General features: G+C 37.1%; 1 protein-coding gene across 2 annotated transcripts; it reads right to left on the reverse strand.

Moving 5' to 3' along the window:
• Window positions 1-6974: 6974 nt before the first annotated feature.
• LOC121243725 (F-box protein PP2-B10-like) lies at window positions 6975-19561 on the reverse strand. 2 transcript variants are annotated; one of them, XM_041141862.1, is made up of 4 exons: window positions 19128-19530; window positions 18318-18460; window positions 18008-18229; window positions 17568-17973 (listed from the first exon to the last, which is right to left on the reverse strand). In XM_041141862.1, the coding sequence occupies exons 1-4, from the start codon at window positions 19401-19403 to the stop codon at window positions 17835-17837; spliced, it is 780 nt and encodes a 259-aa protein (XP_040997796.1). In that variant the 5' UTR covers window positions 19404-19530; the 3' UTR covers window positions 17568-17834. The 2 variants fall into 2 exon arrangements, with proteins under 2 accessions (XP_040997795.1, XP_040997796.1); XM_041141861.1 differs by lacking the exons at window positions 17568-17973; window positions 18008-18229; window positions 18318-18460 and adding exons at window positions 6975-7647; window positions 7736-7878 and having other exon boundaries at window positions 19128-19561.
• Window positions 19562-20334: the final 773 nt, after the last annotated feature.

Here is a 20334-nt window from a genome sequence, read left to right on the forward strand (position 1 = left end):
GCTGTCCGTCTTGCGATATTCCACTTCAAAGATCCTGTACTTGCATTTTGTATTTAGAATCAGTCTAAATCCATGGAGGATTCAGCATCAGGCGCCATGATAAAGCTGACTGCCTCAAACTACAGTCTTTGGAGGCCTCGGATGGAGGATCTATTGAACTGTAAAGATCTGTCTGACCCCTTGGAAGATGAAGGGAAGAAGCCAGATGAAGTTACGGATCAAGTGTGGAGAAAGATGCACAAGAAGACTATCGGTCAGATCAGACAATGGATTGACCATAGTGTTTTTCACCACGTGGGCCAGGAGACAGATGCATATAGCCTCTGGAAAAAGTTGGAGGATATGTATCAAGCTAAGACTGCTCGAAACAAGGCCCTCTTGATGAGACGGCTTGTTAACTTGTAGTTGAAGAGCGACACCTCTGTTGCCGAGCACACTAGCGAGTTTCAAAACCTAGTTAACCAGCTCGGATCCGTCAACCTGAATCTTGGCGATGAAGAACAAGCCCTGCTACTTCTCAGTTCGTTACCAGATAGTTGGGAGACGCTGGTGGTCTCCCTCAGTAACTTTACTCCAGATGGCAAACTTACCATGACGATGGTTAAGGATGCCCTGTTTAATGAGGAGGCCAGACGAAAAGAGACAAGCATGAATCAAACTCATGTCCTTGTCACCGAGAGTAGAGAAAGGCCTTGAGGTGATGATAGAGGGAGAAGTGGAGGCAGAAACAGAGGGAAGTCTCAACCACGTGGAAGGTCCAGCAGTAGCAGGAACCAGCAGACGGGTAACATGAAATGTTACCATTATGGCAAAGAAGGCCACATAAGGAAAAACTGCCGCAAGTTTTTAAGGGAGCAAGGTCAAAGCGGTAAGCTGAAGAAAGAAGATGGTGAAACCCCTGTCACTCTTTCGGGAGATGTGGCAATACTCTCTACCAGTGACGAGACGTGTCTGCACGTTGCAAGCCATGATGTTGAGTGGGTGGTAGACACAGCAGCATCATACCATGCCACTTCCCATAGTGAATTTTTCACTACGTACAAAGCAGAAGACTTTGGTATGGTAAGGATGGGAAACGCCAGTTCCTCGAAGATCGTGGGAGTTGGCGAAGTGCAGATAAAAACCAACGTTGGTTGTACCATGGTGTTGAAAGATGTTCGACACATTCCTGACCTTCGGCTCAACCTGATTTCGGGAACAGCCCTTGATCGACAGGGCTATGACAGCTACTTCAGCAATGGCACTTGGAAGCTGTCACAAGGTGCCATGGTTGTCGCCCGAGGACATATTTGCGGTACGTTATACAAGACCAATGTGAAGATTGATACTGATAGCCTCAATGCAGCGGAAGACGAGGCATCACCGAATCTGTGGCACAAGAGACTCGAACACATGGGTGAGAAAGGGTTGGATACGCTTGCGAAGAAGGCACTCATCAAGGTTGCCAAAGGAATAGCGTTAAACCCTTGTGAGTACTGTTTGTTTGGCAAACAACGCAGAGTCTCGTTCAATTCCTCTACAAAGAGAAGATCAGAGTTGTTGAGTCTGGTACACTCTGATGTATGTGGTCCCATGGAAGAAGAGTCATTGGGAGGTAACAGATATTTCGTGACATTCATTGATGATGCTTCACGAAAGGTCTGGGTATATGTTTTGAAGTCAAAGGATCAGGTCTTCGAGCACTTCAAGAATTTCCACACCCTAGTGGAAAGAGAGACGGGAAAGAAGTTGAAGTGCCTGCGAACGGACAATGGAGGAGAATATGTTTCCAAAAGGTTCGCTGCATACTGCGCTGATCGCGGTATTCGACATGAGAAGACGGTCCCATATAGCCCTCAGCACAATGGTGTAGCCGAAAGAATGAATCAGACCATCATTGAAAGAACAAGATGCATGCTCAGTATGGCTAAGTTACCAAAGCCATTCTGGGGTGAAGCTGTTCGTGCTGTCTGTTACCTGATCAACAGATCACCTTCCGCACCACTGGAATTTGAAGTTCCTGAGAAGGTTTGGTCTGGAAAAGATGTCTCTTACTCTCACCTGAGAGTGTTTGGGTGCAAAGCCTTTGCACACGTATCCAAGGAGCTGAGACAGAAGCTCGATGTCAAGTCAACTCCATGTATCTTTGTTGGATATGGAGATGAAGAATTCAGATACAAATTATGGGATCCAGTGACAAAGAGAATTGTCAGAAGTAGGGACGTTGTAGTCCATGAAAACCAGCATATAGGAACTGAAGCTTCCTCGATGTCAGTAGAGCTTAGTTCCTATACACATCCTGCACCATTACAGTTCGCCACAGATAATGAGGATATGCAGGATCGAGATCCAGAAGCAGAAGAAGAAGCTCAGGGTGTTGAGCAGGGGGAGCAAGAACCCCCTCCACCAGCAGCTGGTGTACCACCACAAGGGTTAGATGGTGATGAACCTCCTTTAGTTGATGAAACTCAACTAAGAAGATCGGCAAGAGGCCGCCTACTGATTCCGTCGATGAGATATCCGGAATCAGACTATATTCTGCTTACTGATGAGGGGGAGCCGGAGAGCTTCCAGGAAGTTCAAACTCATGCTGATAGAAGCCTATGGGTGCAGGCAATGCAAGAAGAGATGAGTTCTTTGCAGAAAAATCAGACCTATGAGTTGGTGAAACTTCCTGAAGGAAAGAAAGCCCTAAAGAGCAAATGGGTGTTCAAGCTGAAGAAAGATGGTCAAGGAAAGCTGATAAAGCACAAGGCCAGATTGGTTGTCAAAGGATTCCAACAGAAGAAGGGAATCGACTTTGACGAGATATTTTCCCCGGTGGTGAAAATGATGTCAATCCGAGTCATACTCGGATTGGTAGCCAGCTTGAATTTGGAATTCGAACAGATGGATGTGAAGACAGCCTTTCTCCATGGAGATTTGGAGGAGGAAATCTATATGGAGCAACCAGAAGGGTTTGAAGCTCCAGGGAAAGATCACTTAGTCTGCAAGCTAAAGAAAAGTCTCTATGGCCTCAAGCAAGCGCCGAGGCAATGGTACAAGAAGTTCGACTCATTCATGATGAGTCATGGTTAGAAGAGACTTGTTGCAGATCAGTGTGTCTATGTTCGAAGGTTCCAGGATGACAAGTTTGTCATACTCCTTCTTTATGTTGATGATATGTTAATCGTTGGTGAGGATAGGTCCAAGATTAACAAACTAAAGAAGGAACTATCCAAGTCCTTTGACACGAAGGACTTAGGCCCAGCACAACAACTTTTGGGCATGAAGATTGTTCGTGATAGGAATGTCAAAAGGGTGTGGCTATCACAACAAAAATATGTTGAACGGGTCATCAGACGTTTCAACATGGGAGATGCTAAGCCAGTCAATACTCCACTTGCTAACCACTTCAAGTTGAGCAAGAGCTCGTGTCCTTCTTCAAAGAAAGAGATTGAAGAAATGGAAGTAATTCCCTACTCTTCAGCAGTAGAAAGCCTGATGTATGCAATGGTTTGTACCAGACCAGATATTGCTCATGCTGTAGGCATGGTGAGCAGATTCCTTTCAAATCCAGGAAATGATCATTGGGAAGCAGTCAAGTGGATTCTCAGGTACCTAAAAGGTACATCAAAGATGTGCTTGTGTTTTGGGGGAGCTAAACCAGTTTTGGAAGGCTATACAGATTCAGATATGGCAGGAGATCTGGATAGCAGGAAATCTACTTCAGGATTTCTCTTCACTTTTGCAGGAGGAGCTGTCTCTTGGCAGTCTAAATTGCATAAGTGTGTTGCTTTATCTACAACTGAGGCAGAGTACATTGCCGCAGCAGAAGCTGGGAAAGAAATGTTGTGGATGAAGCGTTTTCTCCAAGAACTAGGGGTTAGTCAAGAAGACTACACGGTACATTGTGATAGTCAAAGTGCTCTAGATTTGAGCAAGAATTCAATGTACCACTCCCGCACCAAGCATATTGATATCCGCTATCATTGGATACGCGAAGCGATGGAACAACATCTATTGAAGCTTGTGAAGATCCATAAGAAAGAGAATCCAGCGGACATGCTGACGAATGTGGTTACAAGTGAGAAGCTTGAGCTATGCAGAGACATAGCTGGGATGGATAGCATCTAGGTAAATGGGCATGGAGGGGGAGAATTGTTGAAGTCCCTGCCCCAAGCAAGCAGTCAACAATGACTGCTTGCTTCTCAACCTCAAGCGTGCAGCGCCCAGCGCCTAGCGCCCAACTGTCTATTGAATGCATATTAAATGCATTCACACGGTAATGCGATATACATTGGCTTATAAATTGAAGCTCCATGCGAGAGCTTCTGATACACCCAAGAAGAGAAAAGAGAGAGAGCCTAGAGAGCTCTGAGAGAAAAGAAGAGAGTTGAGTTGAGTGGAGTGTGATCCTCCTCCTCTGTAATATTTTTTTGTGTACCACTATTTAATAGTGAAGCTCTTTTCTGTGGATGTAGGCAGTTGTCGAACCACGTTAAATTCTTGGTGTCACTGAGTGAGTAGAGCGTACTCTCTTATTACCGCTTTTATCCCTTCCGCTGTGTTGATTTCCCCAACACCTCCAAATGGGTGATGTTTTAATGTTAAATTCGGAGTTCAAATGCCTGTTATCAAGGTTGAGTCTTGTGAAATTTGGATATCACAGAGCATGGCGAGCAGGGAGATAGGTATGTGTCATCTCTCATGGCTAGATTCGTTTTAGAATTAGGCCTCGTTTGCTTTAATAGATGAAATACAAAATTTTGAAAACTTTTCTAAATTTTATACGATCAGATACTCTCTAAAAGTAAATATTCATATCTCATCTCATCTCTCGTTATTTTATCGTTACTCATCAACTATACACAAAAAAAAGCTACCAGTGCAGTCTATCCTTTCTTTCTCTTGCGTTCATTTTTCAGCAGGAAATAGTTTTTATGAGTGAGTTCCAGTGGCAGTAACGCCGAAATGTGTGAGAAAAAAAAAACGCAAGTGTTAAACATTATTGGGTGCGGCGGCAGGAAAATGCCGAAATGTTAGAAAAACAAATCAAAACAAAACGCAACACAATCAGGAAAAAGAAAAAAAAAATGGATGTGGTCCTACAACCATAAATAATTCACAAAAAAATCAAATTAATCTTATTTCATATCTATAAACAAACATAATTTTATTTTATCTCATCTGTACTCAACATATCTTAATACTATTTACACATATCTTAAAAAATTTCATCCCATTTCTAAAAACAAACTAGACTTGTATTGCTTTCTTGAAAACTCTGGGCTGTACAAAAGGGCGAGTAGGGACAACAGCGGACACATAAGCTCCCCACAAACTTTCCCAAGACCCTCTCCTGTACTGACTTTCTTTTTACTTGCAAGAAAGGCTCATTTTGATATCTGCGATGGGTGTATAACCATTAAGCTCCTAATAGATCGTTGCTCTTCTTTGAACATATGAAAGGATGTAAAGGCGAAAGTTTATTAGTATACCTACAAAAATAGAGTTGTAAAGAGCAAACCCAACCAAACTGGATTCAAAGCTAGAGCTATCCCCTCTCCACGGCTCCACCTAATGAGACGAAGTGAAATATTTCAGGTTACATTCTATGTTTTGACAGCTCCTAGGCTACTCATTTTGAACTTTGATATCTGCAGAAAACAGATTCTTCACCCTTAAATAATGTTTTGATCCAACCTAACAGGCATTCCAAGCAACCCTATCGAATGTCACCTCAAAACTGTTTCCCTATAATATGGTCTCTGTCCCACTAGGCTATGGGTACACTTAAAGCCTTCAACTCCATAGAACACTTATTCCAAAATCATGAAACTATAAAATTTGTGAAAGAATGATCACATCTGTGTCATATCATAACAATCACATATAATCCAAAGTCTCACAACTTGCTCGTAATGCACACAATCTAGGTCTCATAACAAAGGGCCCTTCCCCTTCCCCAGAAAGAAAATAGGTAGCAATCTCTTACTAACTTCCTTCTTTTGGCCAAAGCTCAATGCCATGGACCACAAGGCCAGACTTGCAGTGAAGGAATTCAACCTCCTTCAAGCACATCTCGACCACGCTGTCAAGTTGGCCACAAAAGAATTCCCCAATCTCAATCTCCACCCACATATCCTCTCTCTTGACTGGAAGTTGCCCATCCTCTGTGTTAAGTGGTAATAATTCGTCGTCTGGTTGTTGATCAAAATGTGTATACGATGACATTCTTTTCTGCAAGCAAGCATTGGTAGCATCACTTGCTTCCACCCCATTTTCAGACTTAATGAACACTACCACAGGAAGGTGAAACCCATAGAAACCATCCCTCATGGTGTAAATAGAATTATTCAAAAAAACATTATCCATGTATTTAGCAATTTAGAGATATATAGAGTTTATTTACAATAATAAACAAAAAGTGTGAGTTATAAATAGGCTCCCTCTTTAACAAAGAACTTAATATGATTAGTGTTAATAAAGGAAAATATTCAAGAGAATTCAAGGGAAGAAAATCAAGCCTAGAAAAGAAAGATTAAACGAGTTTATAAAAATAAAAAAAATTGTAGGGCTAACTTTAAGAAACATATGCATACAATTATTTTAATTTTTTTTGGTGGTTAAGGTGTTGTTTTATTGTTTTGAGCGGCCCCTAAGATCCGTCCTTACATATATATTCCCCTAAATAGGAATAGAAGGCTTGAAGACTCAGTACAGCTTTTTGTTTTTTGTTCTGTTACTTTTATTTTGTTATTTATTTGTTGGAAAAAACTACTCTTCCCGCTGGTAGCTCCCGCTGTTGCTCTTGATATTGGATGTTGGATTCGCAAAACTTCTTAAATTTGATCCAAGCCAGGTGACATGGTAAACTTGCAGCAGGGTACCATGGATTCCACCCCTTACCTTGCTATGTTCAGGCAAAACAAACGATATTTCAGAGATTGCTGCGCATGCCTTGCTTGTACCTACAGTAGATGAAGTAATTCCTCCTTTGTAGAATATAAGCGTTCATATAACCATAGTTTCCCTCAGTAACAATCCCAATACATAACACAAACAATGCATGCGACGTATTCACAATACATGCATACATATATATATACATAGTCCAAGTCCAACCCTCAAAACGTTGCTCATAATATAATGCAGAAAAAACAGGTCTCACAGCAAATGTACTTTGCTCAGAAAGAAAATAGGTACCAATCTCTTAATAATTAACTTTCTTCTTTTGGCCGAAGCTCAATGCCATGGACCACAAGGCCAGACTTCCCGTTAAGGACTTGAACCTCCTTCAAGCACATCTCGACCACGCCATGATCATCAACTTGGCTGCCATTGAAGAATTCTCCAATCTCAATCTCCATCCACATATCCACTCTCTTGATTGGAAGTCGACCATCCAGTCGGTTAATTTGTAATAATTCCTCATTTGATCGTTGTCGATCATGTGTACCCGACCGCATTCTTGGATTCAAATAAGCATTGGTAGCATCACCTCCTTCCTCCTCGTTTTCCAGTCTAATGGATACTTTCACAGGGACGTTAAACCCATAGAAACCATCCACCATGGAGTAGATAAAGTATGCCCCATATTTTGTTTTTGGGGAAAGGATTTTTGTCTCAATTATGCCTTTTATGTCAAGCCAATAAACAATTCTAAGATGAGCTACTTCCGAGAATCTGCACATTATACACACCATCGCTATAAATAACAAAAAAGGGTAAACAAGCATGCAGTACTCAAGAAAACAGAGAGATGAAAAGAGACCTAGACTTGGGTAGAACCGGTGACCGAGTTGAGGAAATCCATTTCCAGTACTGTGGAGTGTCTCCAGATCCCCATATTATACTTAACTCCCTCGCAGCCAGCATCAAACATTTCTTCCCACACAGTTTATCTATTTGGAAACTCCGTTCAATCATTGACACGGACAAAGAGATTAAAAACAAGAAGAAAAGTCTAGAGTTGTCAAATCAAGTGATGATTTCACACGATATTAGAGCATAGATTCTAAGGTTAAGTGAGGGAGAGTGTGAAGACAAGTATCAATATGCATTAATCTACATATTCCCATCAGTTTAAGTTTTTAGACATAGGTGGTGATTTCACAGGAATAAATCATAACCCAAGAACAAGGGTCAAAGGTGGTTGCTATTATCAGAACATATGACAAATTACCATGTAAAAAATGAGTTTTGAACTTAAAGAACAAAGATAGCATCAAAAATTACCATTAAAAATTATTGGGACTGCGGTTACAGACTTAAAAGCACCTCTCACATTCAAATCTAACAAACAAGAATTCAAGTCAGAAAGTATAGCCACTTTAAAAAGCACTAGGAAATCAATCTATCTGAATTTGGAACAAGTTTTCCAATATAATCATTTCAGTCTCACAACATGTACTAATCCATATTAGGAACTCCAATGACAAGGGTATATCTTGAAGCAAAAACAATATAGAAAAATAGCCTGAATTCCTAGCTTATAGCAAGTAAACAAAACTAGGTAGACATGACAGGGTAAAGAGAACTAGGTTTTCTTTTTGCTGATTACCATGTTGTTACTGTTTCCGATCAGAATTGGATTGTCGCAAAGATGGAAATAAAGATTCTTCTTGGTCAACAGGTTCAAGGATGAGGACGATGATGACGACGATGAAATGATCTCTTGATAATCAGGTGGAAGAAACCTCTCCCACACGAGATTCGAAGTTGTAGCGGATTCGAAGGCACGGGAGACCAGCGACAACCTACATGCATCCCGAGGGGATGTACCGGAAATTATGTTGGCGATGCATTCTTCCGGCAGTGTTCTGGTGATATCCATGACCATTCTCTCCTGTTCTTCTCCTTCTCTAGGAAGTTATTACAGGTTCAACGTGTGCAACAGCAGTAAAATGAGAACAGAAACAGAACAAGAAAAAGCTTGAAAGGGTCTCAAAAGGAGAATAAACAAAAATACGGCAGGTTTTGGTGATATCATTTCCTTCTCTCGGAAGTTATTACAGGTTCAACGTGTTCACATCTCTCTCTCTCTCTCTCTCTCTCTGAAAGTGACTCACATTTTACAGTTTACGAAAAATACATTTATATTTTATGAAAAAGGCAAAATAAACAAAATGTAAAAGAAAATTCCTCAAAGAATAATTATTAGAAGTCAATTATTTTAAGAAGTTTTGAGATCATGTTTTGAATTTTCATAGCAATTTAAATATTATTAAAGAACAATGTATGATTATTATAAATTTCTGAGTAATTTAGGAGTTGTTTTTTAGAACAGCTTTTGTTTTCATTTTGTTATTTATGTATTTGTTTGTTATCTGAGCATGTAGGCATTTTTTTATGCAATTTTAAGCTTGGAAAGAAATATTTCGACACTGGTGCGACCATTTCAGGATTAGTTATATATATATTTAAAAATATAAACTGATAATTAACAAAATAAATACATGTGTATGTAACTATGTATCATATATGTATGTATATATATTATAATATATATAGAAAAATTCGAGATTTATGAAATGAATATGTGTTGAAAACATTAAAAAATATATAAAGATAATGGGGTTAAAAGATAATATCATAAAATATCACAATTATATAAGAGTCGAGAAATTATTAAAAATAAAGAGATTTTTTAAAGAGAGAGAGAGAATGAGAAGACATATTTAATATTCCAAAAAAATTTAAAATTATCTAAATGGCTTTTTGATTTTAAAACTATATGAATATCATCTAAATTTAGAATTTATAAAAATGTCATCCAAACTCCAAGAAGTTACAAATCTGCCATTAAAACAATAAAAAAGGGAATATAGTCCAAATGCAAAATTGCAGTTGAATGCAGGAATTTAGAACGAAACAGAATGGAAATTTAGTGTACTAGATACTACACCGAAACGAAATATTCCGGTCATGGCCGAAACGGAACGGGATTCAAAACTATGATTTAGAACGAAACATAATGGAAATGTAGTGAAATGGTTATTACACCGAAACGGAGTATTCCAGTCGTGGCCGAAATGGAACAGAATTCAAAACTATGCCAAAAATCTCAAACCAAGAAAGGTCAAGCCAGCAAGAAAAGCGACTTAAATAAGCACTAAGGAAATCAATCTTTCTCAGAGAAGGTATAATATTACATACTTAAAAACAATGCTATCCATAAATAACCATTGTAAGTTTCACAACAAGCTAGCTAATCAATTGGACTATGAATTCATTACTTGTCCCAAAAGTTAAAATTGATTGAAAGAGTTCTTTAATCATTTATCTTAACACTCCCGTCACATGTGAACCAAACTCCCCCTCAATATATAGACTCAAGACGTTCATTATTTAATTAATTGGACGAAGTATAGAGTATGGAGGGGATGAAAGCCCCCTCGGCCTAACAAGTTGAGCTCAAAAGGAAACAAGAAGCCCATCTCCCTGCCCGAGCATCTATTCAGCCCAAAACCCCATAAGAAATCAGAAGCCCATCTCACAGCCCAAGGATCAAGCCGGCCCACCCAAGAGACCTCGAAATGGTAAAAAAGGGGATTGAGGAAAATGATAAGTTCCGACAAAGAGTTGACAAAGGCGGGCACCGCCCACGTAGGCCGGGAGATCATCGGCGAAATTGTCAAAGGCTCCTGCTACCGCATCAGTAACCCTCCTCTGATATGCAACCTCGCAGTGGGTGTCTCAGGCACACCCCAGGTACTCATGAGCTACTGCTTGAGGACATGTGAGAGAAGTAACTATCCCCCTACACCCAGAGAATGGAAAAGGCAAGCGCCGCCGACACAAGCTGAGAGGTCACCGACGTGCTTGTCAAAGACCCACTCTGCATTAGCCACTCTTCTTCGGTACGCTACATCACGTTAAATGCTCTAGGCGGCCAGTGCATGAGAATGATGGGACTTCACCCTGGCGATGGGTGTGAGATGTTCCCCCATACCCAATATAAAAGCAAACCACCAGGTACATACTAACTCAGGCAAAAACTTCTATCAAAATCCTGGTAGAAAAAATTGACTTAGGTATCGGAGGGTCCTCTGACCACTCCCGAGCCTTTCCTTGAATTAGTGTTGGTGCAAGTTAGCTATCCATTCCTCAGTTGTCCGAGGAGACCTTGTGGTACATAGAAAACACGTTCAAAACAGAATAAACTTAGAACCTCTGCTCTGATACCACATATAATCACCACTTGTCCCAAAAGTTTAAACTGATCGAAAATAAATAAATTGAATCGTTTATATTTATCTTAACAATGACCTCTAGTAACGAGAGTAGTTCTTGAAGCAATATATATATATATATATATATATATATATAAGTAGCCCTTCCTAGCCCATATCAACTAAACATCAGGTAAAGATAAGTAATAGGTTATGTCCACCATGTTACTGTTGCCGATGAGGATTGGATTGTCACAAAGATGGAAATAAAGATCCTTCTTGTGCAACATGTTCAATGATAAGGGCAATGACGATGATGACAACGAAATGATGTGCTGATAACCTCTACCACAAGAGATTCAAACCCCATTTGGATACAGAAACACTCTCAACTCGTATCATATCATCTCATCTCATCATTACAACTTTTCTGAATTTCCATACAAAATATAATAAACAATTCAACATTTTCAAATCTCAAAACAATAATAATATTAAAAAATAATATTCTAACAATATTTTATTCAACTCATCTAAAACCATCTCATCTGATCTCAGTTCACTATCCAAACGAGCCCAAAGTTGCAGTGCTTTCGAAGGCTCGAGAGACCAGCAACAACCTACATGCATCGCAAAGGGATGTGCCAGAAATTATGTTGGTGATGCATTCTTCTGGTAGTGTTGTGGTGATATCCATTTCCGTCTCTCCTCTCTTTTTCCTTCTCAAAAGTTGTAACAAAGCTCATGAACATGTGCATAAATGCATTGGATGCACCAATCGGCTATATTTTATGTATATTTTTTTAAGTGCTACATACATAAAGGAAATATATAAAAATAAACTCACAAATTGATGTGATCCGTTAGATCTACTTTATGATAAAATTAATTTTACAATCTGACGTACCACATTAAGTCACGTCACTTTATAGATTTACTTTTGTGTAATCTCTTTGTAGTTACAACATTTCTCTATTTGTTTACAATTCAATTTGTGTTGTATATGTAATATATACAATTATTGTGAGCATAATTCAAAAATTAAAAAAGTTTGTGCAAAAAATAAAGACATGATAGTGATTTCCTAGATTTTTTAGACAAATTATAAAGCGTGTTCTACTCTAGACCTAACAAATATTCTAAAAGAACTCATATATCAAAAAAATAAAAACAAATATTGTCAAGCTGGTATATAGAACACATCTAAGAAAGTACTTAATGATATAATTTGATTTGGAAGATATATAAATTTTCAAATTGGAATGTCAAATATTAAGTTATGTGAATGGTGTGCTATACATGACACTGGCTTAAGAATAGAATTATTCGATAACAAAAAAAAAGAATAGAATTATTCAAAAAAACATTATCCATGTATTTAGCAATTTAGAGATATATAGAGTTTATTTACAATAATTTAAAAAAAAAAAGTGCGAGTTATAAATAGCGCTCCCTCTCTAACAAAGAACTTAATATGATTAGTGTTAATAAAGAAAAATATTCAAGAGAACTCAAGGGAAGAAAATCAAGCCTAGAAAAGAGAAAATAGAAAAGAAAGATTAAACGAGTTTAAAAAAAAAAAATTGTAGGGCTAACTTTAAGAACCATATGCATACAATTATTTTAATTTTTTTTAGTGGTTAAGGTGTTGTTTTATTGTTTTGAGCGGCCCCTAAGATCCGTCCCTACATATATATTCCCCTAAATAGGAATAGAGGACTTGAAAAATCAGTAAAGCTTTTGTTTTTTGTTCTGTTTGTTGCTTTTATTTTGTTATTTATTTGTTTTTCTGTCTATTTCTGATCGCCTAGGTAATTTCTATGCAAGTTTGGATGTTGACCAGGTTTTAAAATTATAACCCTTGAGAGAAATGTTTGGCATGCACCCAAATTTTATAAAAGAAAATTTACAAATTAATATATCTTAAAATGATACATCAGAATTAGAGGTGTAATCGGTCCGGTCGGTCTTGGGGGAGAATATCGGACCAAACCGATTTTTTTGGTCCACAAAAAGTACGGACTGGGCTGGACCGATAAGGATTACTTTGGACCCAACCAGATCATTTTGGACCGAAAATTCAATTTCTTTAGTTTCTTGGACCGAGATCGATCGGTCTCTTTCAATCAGTTCGATCAATTTTCTCGATCCGAAGAAAAAAATCTTACACCCCTTAATCAGAATGTAAATTATTTTTTATTATAAAGTAAATCTAACAGTGCACTTTTTTATTAAATATTAATCCGATAATTTGATCGAGGCTTTTCTAATATTCCTTTTTCAAGTCTCCTACAATTAGTTCTTCGAATTTCTACTAGGGTTTTACTGATGGAGGCTCCAGTTACTCTTAATATTGGAAGTTGGATTTGCAAAACTTCTTAGATTTTATCCAAGCCAGCTGACATGGTAGGTACCATGGATTCTAGCCCTTGCCAAGCTATGTTCACCCAAAACAAACGAAATTTCAAAAACTGTTGCTCATGCTTTGATTGCTCCTACGTGCAGTAGATGAAGTACTAATTCCACCCTTATAGAATGTAGTCGTTTATATTACCAAAGTAGTAAAAAATTAAAAATCCCAATACATAACACAAAACCATGTACGCTACATATTCACAAAGCATGCATATATATATATATATGAGTAATGTTATATACAATCTTAAGGTGTACAAGTCTCATGCACTCCCTTTGAAAAAAAAAAAGTAGAATCCACCATTTTTTTCGGAAAGAATGCGGGACTTGCACACCTGAAACTGCAAATATAATTTCTCTATATATAATCCAAAGTCCATAATATAATGCACACAAATCCAAGTCTCACAGCAAGTGTCCTTTGCCGAGCAGATGGAAAATAGACACCAATCTCTTATTAACTAACTTTAAAATTCTTCTTTTGGCCGAAGCTCAATGCCATGGACCACAAGGCCAGACATGTCGTTAAGGACTTGAACCTCCTTCAAGCACATCTCGACCTCGCCATGGTCATCAACTTGGCTGCCATTGAAGAATTCTCCAATCTCAAGCTCCAACCACATATCCTCTCTCTCGACTGGAAGTCGACCAACCAGTCGATTGAATAGTAATACTTCCTCATATGAATTCAACGACCACATTCTTGGATTCAAATAAGCATTGGTACCATCACCTCCTTCCACCTCGTTTTCCAGTCTAATGGACAGTTTCAAAAGGTAGGGAAACGCATGAAAACCATCCACCATGGAGTAGATAAAGTATGCCCCATATTTTGTTTTTGGGGAAATGATTTTTGTCTCAATTCTGACTTTTATGTCAAGCCAACAAACATTTCTAAGATGAGCTACTTCCGAGAATCTGCACATTTTACACACCATTGCTATAATTTATAACAAAATAAGGTAAACAAGCATGCAATACTCAAGCAAACAGAGAGATGGAGAGAGACCTAGACTTGGGTAGAACCGGTGACTCAGTTGAGGAAATCCATTTCCAGTAATGTGCAGTGTCTCTAGATCCCCATATTATACTTAACTCCCTCGCAGCCAGCATCAATCATTTCTTCCCACTCAGTTTATCTATTTGGAAACTCTGTTCAATATAACAGGCACACACAGAGATTACAAATGTAGAAGAAAAGTCTCAAGATGTTAAGACAAGTATTTTTCCATCGGTTTAAGCTTTGGGGACAAGCGGTTATTTCACTAATTTTATAGTAGATGTTTTGAGTTCGAACCTAACTCTCTATCGGCTTAAAACTTTTGGGCACAAGTTGTGATTTCAAGGAGTAAATCACAATCAAAGAACAAAGGTCAAAGTTGATTGCTATTATCAGAACATATGACAAATTACCATGTGAAAAATACGTTTTGAACTTAAAGAACAGAGATATCATTAAAAATTACCTTTAAAAATTATTGGGATTGCAGTTACAGGCTTAAAGCACTTCTCACATTAAAATCTAATAAATAAAAATTCAAGCCAAAAAGTATAGCCACTTTAAAAAGCACTTGGAAATTAATCATGTACTAATCATTTCAGTCTCAAAACATGTACTAATCCATCTTTAGAACCTCCTATGACAGGGTAAAGATAACTACATTATGTCTTTTTGCTGATTACCATGTTGTTACTGTTTCCGATAAGAATCAGATTGTCGTAAAGATGGAAATAAAGATTCTTCTTGGTCAACATGTTCAAGGATGAAGATGATGATGAGGATGAAGAAATGATCTCTTGATAATCAGGTGGAAGAAACCTCTCCCACACAAGATTCGAAGTTGCAGCGGATTCGAAGGCAAGAGAGACCAGCGACAACCTACATGCTTCCCGACAGTGTTTTGGGTAATATCCATTTCCTTCTCTCCTCTCCTTTTAGTTATTACAAAGTTCAGGACGTGTATATAATTATATAGGAATATTCTTGTCATCAGCAACTATTCCCTTCCTTCCTCCACCCCATACCTTACGTGTACTTCCCTTTTTTTTCCTCTATCTCTTCTTCCGGTTGATAAAAATGAGTGAGAACTTGACAAAAATGAGAGAGGATCCGATGAGATGGGAGAGAGTTTGAGGAGAGAGAGGAGTCCAGACGAGAGAGAGATTGATGAGAGAGAGGAGTTCGATGAGACGAAAGAGAGTGAAATGATGGGTGAAAATGATGAGAGAGTGAAATAATGAGAGAGAGAGTGGGGTCTGATGAGGAGAAAAAAATTGAAAATAATTTAAAGAGAGATCAGAATGAGAGGTCTGATAAAACAAGAGAGTTTGAGGAGAGAGGGCGCTTGATGAGAGAGGGGTCCGATGAGATTGAGGAGAGTCGAGGGGAGAGAGTGAAATGATGGTTTGTTTTGTATGAAGTGTGGGGGTGTGGAGTGTCTACAGTAGCTGATATGTAGAATTACTCAATTATATATGTTAGATGTACCAATCGGCTATATTTTTTGTATATGTTTTATAAAACTCTTTGTGCTGTATATGTGATACAAATAGTATTGTGTGCATAATTCAAACATTAAAAAAAAATTATGCAAAAAACACTACACATATATGTATATATATGGATAGTGATTTCTTAAATTTTCTATACCAAATTTAGAGATACATAGAGTTTATTTACAATAATAAAAAGAAATTATAGATACATAGAGTTTATCCATGTATTTATCAATTTAGAGATACATAGAGTTTATTTACAATAATAATAAAAAAATTGCAAATTGTAGATAGGCTCCCTCTTTAACAAAGAACTTAATATGATTAGTGTTAATAAAGAAAAATATTCAAGAGAACTCAAGGGAATGAAGAAAATCAAGCCTAGAAAAGAAAGATTAAACGAGTTCAAAAATTTGTAGGACCAGACATTAAGTTCATAATAAAGAAAAAATCAATTATTTAATAATATTTGGGATTATGTTCTAAATTTTCCCAGAACTTGAAATATATATTTTATAAATATTTTTTAAGGAGCATACAATTATTTTAGATTTTTTTTAGTGGTTAAGGGGTTGTTTTATTTTTTTGAGCGGCTCCTAAGATTGTTCCCTACATATAAATATAAATATATATATATATATATATATATTTATATAGATTATAGGCTTGAAAAATCAGTACAGCTTTTGTTTTTTGTTCTGTTTGTTGCGTTTATTTTGTTATATATTTGTTTGTTTGTCTGTTTCGGATCACCTGGTAACTTCTATGCAAGTTTTGATATCTACAAGTTTTGTTATAAACTTATAAGATTGAACGGTAACTTCTATACCGTTCGATCTTACCGCTTATACATTTTAAAATTTTTTTTTTTACTTAATGGTTAAGGAAATAATTATTAGTGAAATTATATATTTTTTTATTTTTTCTTAATGAATAAGAATGTTGAAAAAAAAATACTCGAAAGAAAATAAAAAAAATAATAACAACAAATTTATAACTAGCGGTATGCCCAGTGGTAAACGCTGGGCGGCCCACTAACACCAACCTTTTAAAAATATGACCCTTAGAGAAATGTTTGGCGTGCATAAAAATCTTAGAAAAGAAAACTTAGGAATTAACATGTCTTGAACTAGTACATCATAATGTAAATCACCTTTATTACAAGGTAGATCTAACTCTTCTTTATTAAATACTAACCCGATAATTTGACCGAGGCTTTTCTAATATTTCTTCGAATTTCTACAAGGGTTTAACTGATGGAGGAGGAGGCTTCCGTTGCTCTTGATATTGGATGTTGGATTTGCAAAACTTCTTAAATTTGATCCAAGCCAAGTGACATGGTAAACTTGCAGCAGGGTACCATGGATTCCACCCCTTACCTTGCTATGTTCAGGCAAAACAAACGGATATTTCAGAGATTGCTGCGCATGCCTTACTTATTCCTACAGTACATGAAGTAATTCCTCCTTTGTAGAATATAAGCATTCATTTAACCATAGTTTCCATCAGTAACAATCCCAATACATAACACAAACAATGCATGCGACGTATTCACAATACATGCATATATATATATATACACACACACACACACACACACATAGTCCAAGACCAACCCTCAAAACGTTGCTCATAATATAATGCAGAAAAAACAGGTCTCACAGCAAATGTACTTTGCTCAGAAAGAAAATAGGTACCAATCTCTTACTAATTAACTTTCTTCTTTTGGCCGAAGCTCAATGCCATGGACCACAAGGCCAGACTTCCAGTTAAGGACTTGAACCTCCTTCAAGCACATCTCCACCGCGCCATGATCATCAACTTGGCTGCCATTGAAGAATTCTCCAATCTCAATCTCAATCTCCATCCACATATCCTCTCTCTTGATTGGAAGTCGACCATACTGTCTGTTAATTTGTAATAATTCCTCATTTGATCATTGTCGATCATGTGTACCCGACCACATTCTTGGATTCAAATAAGCATTGGTAGCATCACCTCCTTCCACCTCGTTTTCCAGTCTAATGGATACTTTCACAGGGTGATGAAACCCATAGAAACGATCCACCATGGAGTAGATAAAGTATGCCCCATATTTTGTTTTTGGGGAAAGGATTTTTGTCTCAATTCTGCCTTTTATGTCAAGCCAACAAACTTTTCTAAGACAAGCTACTTCTGAGAATCTGCACATTATACATACCATTGCTATAAATAACAAAAAAGGGTAAACAAGCATGTAGTACTCATGAAAACAGAGGGATGAAGAGAGACCTAGACTTGGGTAGAACCGGTGACTGAGTTGAGGAAATCCATTCCCAGTAATGTGGAGTGTCTCCAGATCCCCATATTATACTTAACTCCCTCGCAGCCAGCATCAAACATTTCTTCCCACTTAGTTTATCTATTTGGAAACTCTGTTCAATCATTGACACAGACAAAGATTACAAAACAAGAAGAAAAGTCTAGAGTTGTCAAATCAAGTGGTGATTTCATACAGTATTATAACAGAGGGTTCTGAGTATTATAACAGAGGGTTCTGAGGTTAAGTGAGGGAGAGTGTGAAGACAAGTATAAATATAGGTTAAATCTACATATTCCCATCAGCTTAAGCTTTTAGACACAGGTGGTGATTTCATAGGAATAAATCAGAACCAAAGAACAAGGGTCAAAGGTGGTTGCTATTATCAAAACATATGACAAATTACCATGTGAAAAATGAGTTTTGAACTTAAAGAACAAAGATAGCATCAAAATTTACAATTAAAAATTATTGAGACTGCAGTTACAGACTTAAAGCACCTCTCACATTCAAATCTAACAAACAAGAATTCAAGCCAGAAAGTATAGCCACTTTAAAAAGTACTAGGAAATCAATCTATTTGAATTTGGAACAAGATTTCCAAAATAATCATTTCAGTCTCACAACATGTACTAATCCATATTAGGAACTCCTATGACAAGGGAATATCTTGAAGCAAAAACAATATAGAAAAATAGCCGAGTTCCTGGCTTATAGCAAGTAAACAAAACTAGGTAGACATGACAGGGTAAAGATAACTAGGTTGTCTTTTTGCAGATTACCATGTTGTTACTGTTTCCGATCAAAATTGGATTGTCGCAAAGATGGAAATAAAGATTCTTCTTGGTCAACATGTTCAAGGATGAGGATGATGACGACGAAGAAATGATCTCTTGACAATCAGGTGGCAGAAACCTCCCCCACACGAGATTCGAAGTTGCAATGGATTTAAAGGCACGGGAGACCAGCGACAATCTACATGCGTCCCGAGGGGATGTGCCAGAAATTATGTTGGCGATGCATTCTTCGGGCAGTGTTCTGGTGATATCCATATTCATTCTCTCCTGTTCTTTTCTCTCTCGAAAGTTATTACAGATTCAACGTGTGCACGTACATACCATATATATATATATATATATTCGAAAGAACCCAAGGAAAAGCTTGAAAGGGACTCAAAAGGAGAAAAAACAATAATTATTGCAGGCCAAGTTTGTTGGGCAAACTTTAAGAAGAAGTTTGAAGGAGTCATGATGAGGTAAATTATTTTAAGAAGTTTTGAGATCATGTTTTGAATTTTCATAGATTTTTTTTTTCTTTTTTATAACAGACATATGCTTCATTCCACAAGGAAATATATGTATTAAAGAATTTTCTAAAAAAGGTATGATTATTATAAATTTTTGAGTAATTAAGGAGTTGTTTTTTAGAACAGCTTTTGTTTTCATTTTGTTGTTTATGTATTTGCTTGTTTGAGCATGTAGACGATTTTTATGCAATTTTAAGAATGAAATATTTCGATACCGAGACATACCATTTCTAGATTAGTTATATGTGTGTATATATATATATATATATATATATATATATTTAAAAACATAACTATTAACTAATCCCACTGATCACCAGTTCGAGTCCCCTTAGAGCTATTGGAAGTTTATCTGGTCGTTAACTTCAGGGCTTTGTGAGATTAGTCGAGGTACGCGTAAGTTAGCCCGGACATCCACAGTTATCAAAAAAATAATAATTTACAAAATAAATACATGTGTACGTAACTATGTATCATGTATGTATACACATATATATTTGAGATTTATAAAAATCAATATACATTGAAAACATTAAAAAAAAAAATGTAGAGACAATGGTGTTAAAAGATAATATCATAAAAAGATCACAATTATATAAGAGTCGAGAAATTATTGAAAATAATGAGATTTTTTTAGAGAGAGAATGAGAGGACATATTTAATATTCCAAAAAAATTAAAATT

This window comes from Juglans microcarpa x Juglans regia, chromosome 8D (assembly GCF_004785595.1).
Source record: "Juglans microcarpa x Juglans regia isolate MS1-56 chromosome 8D, Jm3101_v1.0, whole genome shotgun sequence".
Classification (NCBI taxonomy): Eukaryota; Viridiplantae; Streptophyta; class Magnoliopsida; order Fagales; family Juglandaceae; genus Juglans; species Juglans microcarpa x Juglans regia.